This window comes from Penaeus vannamei, chromosome 9 (assembly GCF_042767895.1).
Source record: "Penaeus vannamei isolate JL-2024 chromosome 9, ASM4276789v1, whole genome shotgun sequence".
NCBI lineage: Eukaryota > Metazoa > Arthropoda > Malacostraca > Decapoda > Penaeidae > Penaeus > Penaeus vannamei.
This window is the reverse complement of record NC_091557.1, coordinates 29,333,790-29,338,789: the sequence shown is the minus strand read 5'-3', so window position 1 is coordinate 29,338,789 and position 5,000 is coordinate 29,333,790. Positions and strand designations below refer to the sequence as shown.

At 47.7% G+C, this 5,000-nt stretch overlaps 1 protein-coding gene across 1 annotated transcript; it reads left to right on the top strand.

Moving 5' to 3' along the window:
- Positions 1-139: 139 nt before the first annotated feature.
- On the top strand, positions 140-1,994 carry LOC113807053 (GATA zinc finger domain-containing protein 14). The gene is made up of 3 exons (XM_070125529.1): positions 140-191; positions 289-507; positions 607-1,994. Exons 1-3 carry the CDS (start codon positions 186-188, stop codon positions 1,885-1,887), a joined length of 1,506 nt encoding a protein of 501 aa, XP_069981630.1. The 5' UTR covers positions 140-185; the 3' UTR covers positions 1,888-1,994.
- Positions 1,995-5,000: the final 3,006 nt, after the last annotated feature.

Here is a 5,000-nt window from a genome sequence, read left to right as displayed (position 1 = left end):
AATCATGACCGAAGTTCAACAGGGAGCAATGGCCTTGCTATTGAAACACATCATAGGGTTGAGGATGGCAGACTGACCGACCTTGCAGGATATCTGAGAAGTCGAGGGCGGGGTGGGCGGAGCCACTGCTTGGCTATATAAAGCGTCGACGTCGACGTCGCCGCATCAGCCTCGTTTCCCTCACCATGAAGGTAAAAAGTGAAAAGATATTTTTCTTTCTTTTCCATTTTGTATAACTTATAGTGCAGTGACTTGACTGTAACCTTTTCTTATATTTAACCCCTTCAGCTGGCACTGGCGATATTACTGTGTGTGAGCGCTGCCCTAAGGGTGGAGGCGCAGGATGGATCCTATATGCTGGATTCACGAGGCGTGGAAGTGGAGCAGGGACTCCAGCCTTCCCCACAACTCTTCCAGAACCACCAGGCCTTCTCCCAAGCCTTCAAAGAGCGCTCCGAAGAGATGGCCCTGCAGTACAGTCTTGGCCAAGTCGAGTACAATGATCCTGTTAGTATCCCGCTGCTTTACTGACATCCTTATCTAAATTTTATCACTATATTGAGAAATCAATACTTGTAAATATTTTTTGTCACATTTTATCTGCAGAATCCAGAGTACGCTTGGGCGTACGAGGTCGACGCCAGATCGACCGGGGACATGAAGTCTGCCCGAGAGGAACGTCGAGGTGACGTGGTCGTGGGTCAGTACTCGGTCATGGACCCCGACGGCTCTCTGCGCGTGGTCGACTACTCGGTGGCTCCCGGCACAGGCTTCCAGGCCACCGTCCGCAAGGAGTACGCAGGCGAGGCTTTCCAGGGACAGGAGCAGACAGGGCAGGCTCAGGCCAGGCAGTACAGTGCTATCCAACAGGGAACCGACTACCAACAGAACCGGTACCAACAGAACCGTGGGCAATACTCACAGAACCGCAACCAATACCAGGAAAACCGTGGCCAGTACTCACAGAACAACAATGAGTACCAACAGAACCGCAACCAGTACCAATACTCACAAAGCCGCAACCAGAACCTGGAAAATAGACAAAATTCCCAGAACCGCAATCAGTATCAACAGAACCGCGATCAGTATCAACAGAACCGCGATCAATATCAGCGAAACCGCTTCCAATCCTCTCAGTACAGCAACGATTACCAACGGAACCGCTATCAGAACCAGCAGAACAATGAATACCAGCTAAACCCCATTTTGTATTCTCAGAACCTCAACGAGTACCAACAGGACCGATATCAGAATCAGCAGAACCGTTACCAATTTTCACAGAACCGAAACCAGTATCAGCATAACCGTGATCAGTCCTACCAGAGCCGCAACCAGTACCAGCAGAACTTCGACCAGTCCTACCAGAACCGCAACCAATACCAGCAAAGCCGCAACCAATACCAGCAGAGCCGCAACCAATACCAGCAGAACTTCGACCAGTCCTACCAGAACCGTGACCAATACCAGCAGAGCCGCAACCAGTACCAGCAGAGCCGCAGCCAGTACCAGCAGAGCCGCAACCAGTACCAGCAGAGCCGCAACCAGGACCAGCAGAACTTCGACCAGTCCTACCAGAACCGCAACCAATACCAGCAGAATCGCAACCAATACCAACAGAACCGCGACCAAAGCCTTTCCACCCTCAACAACAACCTCAGGTACAACTTCCAGCGTTATGGAACCAACCGCTTCAATCAGAACCTGAACCGCCCTTCGCCCAGCCTCTACAGCCAGAACCAAAACTACCTTCTGGCTCGTTATGGATCCGGTTCCCAGAACCAATACAACAACCGCGTCTACAACCAGTACAACAGCCAACAGAACAGGAACCAGCAGAACCAAGGTTATTCTCCCATCAGCGTGGTTCTCGCACCCTCAAGGAACTAGCTCGCGAACCAAATTGTCAACGGACTTCTTAGACCATGAACTATGAAAGGTTTTCAAAATGGCTCATAATAGTTCTTTTGGATTTGTCCAAGAAAAAACTTTGACCTTGCAAAATAAATGATTTTTTTATAATTTGTTTTCTTTCATTTGGCTATACGAAAGATATACTGCAGACATACACATATATATTCAGTATATATATATATATATATATATATATATATATATATATATATATATATATATATATGTATGTATATATACTGAATATATATATATATATATATATATATATATATATATATATATATATATATATATATATATATATATATATCTATATATCTATATATCTATATATCTATCTCTCTCTCTCTCTCTCTCTCTCTCTCTCTCTCTCTCTCTATATATATATATATATATATATATATATACATATATATATATATATATATATACATATATATATTTATCCACACAAACACTGCAGACATACACATATATATTCAATATATATACATACATATATATATATATATATATATATATATATATATATATATATATATATATATATATATATATGTATATATACTGAATATATGTATATATATATATACATATATATTCAGTATATATATATATATATATATATATATATATATGTATATATACTGAATATATATATATATATATATATATATATATATATAGATATATATATATATATATATATATATTTATCCACACAAACACAAACACACACACACACGCGCACGTGCATACACACACACAAACATACACAATAACACAAACATACACACACACACAGATATATATGTATATATATATATATATATATATATATATATATATATATATATATATATATATATATATATATACTTACATATGTTTTCTTCTCATAAGACATGAAGTGATAATGATAAAAAAAAAGACAATGCTGCTTTCTAACACCTACAATTATGCTAAAATTATAAGGGCGATGTGGTGCATCGATGAGATTAACAGAACCGCAATCTACATGTGCCCATACATACATATAGAGGGAAGACATGATCATAAATGTAATGGCGTTTGGCTAAAGGCGAATGCAGTCGAATCAAAATGAAAATAAGATCTTATTACTGATCCCGATCTCGGCAAGTATATCAGTTTCGCGACCGTAGTTAAATAAAGGTTGTTACCATCAATAAGATAGTGTTGCCAGGTAAGCCAGTGCTGGAGGTCTGGTTTGCAATAGTGGCAGAATATAAGCTGGTTATGGAGTATAGATCTAAACGAAATGAAAACTTTTCCAGACCCATGCTTTCATGGGAATGCACATAAAACTCACACATATATGTTTGCGTCTATATACATGTACACACACGCATGAGTACATGAGACTTGGGGATCGTCATGGATGAATTTACCTGCTCAGGATCCAAGCTAAAAAAAAATAATGAAAAGAAGGGAAGACCAAGAAAACGTGAATATACCAAAGGCTTGGAGAAACAACACGGGGAAAATGCCCTCGGCGTAGTCGTGCTTTTTCTTGTTCTTTCCTTCGTTGCTTTGTTTACTATGCACCTTTAGTCGCGCAGGATTAAATTCGACTGTGGAATTTACCCAGGAAGTCGCCGCCCTTGAGCCCGAGAAGGAGACCCAGGAAGTCGCTGCCCTTGAGCCCGAGAAGGAGACCCAGGAAGTCGCTGCCCTTGAGCCCGAGAAGGAGACCCAGGAAGTCGCCGCCCTTGAGCCCGAGAAGGAGACCCAGGAAGTCGCCGCCCTTGAGCCCGAGAAGGAGACCCAGGAAGTCGCCGCCCTTGAGCCCGAGAAGGAGACCCAGGAAGTCGCCGCCCTTGAGCCCGAGGAGACCCAGGAAGTCGCCGCCCTTGAGCCCGAGGAGACCCAGGAAGTCGCCGCCCTTGAGCCCGAGAAAGAGACCCAGGAAGTCGCCGCCCTTGAGCCCGAGAAGGAGACCCAGGAAGTCGCTGCCCTTGAGCCCGAGAAGGAGACCCAGGAAGTCGCCGCCCTTGAGCCCGAGAAGGAGACCCAGGAAGTCGCCGCCCTTGAGCCCGAGAAAGAGACCCAGGAAGTCGCTGCCCTTGAGCCCGAGAAGGAGACCCAGGAAGTCGCCGCCCTTGAGCCCGAGAAGGAGACCCAGGAAGTCGCCGCCCTTGAGCCCGAGGAGACCCAGGAAGTCGCCGCCCTTGAGCCCGAGAAGGAGACCCAGGAAGTCGCTGCCCTAGAGCCCGAGAAGGAGACCCAGGAAGTCGCCGCCCTTGAGCCCGAGAAGGAGACCCGGGAAGTCGCCGCCCTTGAGCCCGAGAAGGAGACCCGGGAAGTCGCCGCCCTTGAGCCCGAGAAGGAGACCCGGGAAGTCGCCGCCCTTGAGCCCGAGAAGGAGACCCAGGAAGTCGCCCGAGAGCCTGAGAAGAGGCCGCAGCCCCCGAGGGAGAGGAGCCCGCAACCCCCGAGGGAGAGGAGCCCGCAATCCCCGAGGGAGAGGAGGCCGCAGCTCCCGAGGCGGCAACCTCCGAGGAGGGTGAGACCCCAGCCCCCGAGGGAGAGAGGAGGTCGCACCTCTGGAGGTGGTCGTAACCTCCGAGGAGGGTGAAGCCGCAGCCCCCGAGGGAGAGGAGGCCGCACCTCTGGAGGTGGTCGTAACCTCCGAGGAGGGTGAGGCCGCAGCCCCCGAGGGAGAGGAGGCCGCAGCCTCCGAGGGAGAGGAGGTCTTAACCTCCGAGGAGGGTGAGGCCGCAGCTCCCGAGGAAGAGGAGGAAGTCGCCTTTGATCCCGAGAAGGAGACAGGAAGTCTCCCGAGAGCCCGAGAAGGAGACCCAGGAAGTCGCCGCCATTGAGCCCGAGAAGGAGACCCAGGAAGTCACCCTAGAGCCCGAAAATAAGACCCAGGAAGTCACCCAAGAGCCAGAGAAGGAGACCCAGGAAGTCACCCTAGAGCCCGAGAAGAAGACCCAGGAAGTCACCTTAGAGGCCGAGAAGGAGACCCAGGAAGTCACCCGAGAGCCCGAGGAGACCCAGGAAGTCGCCGCCTTTGAGCCCGAGAAGGAAACCCAGGAAGTCACCCTAGAGCCCGAGAAGAAGAC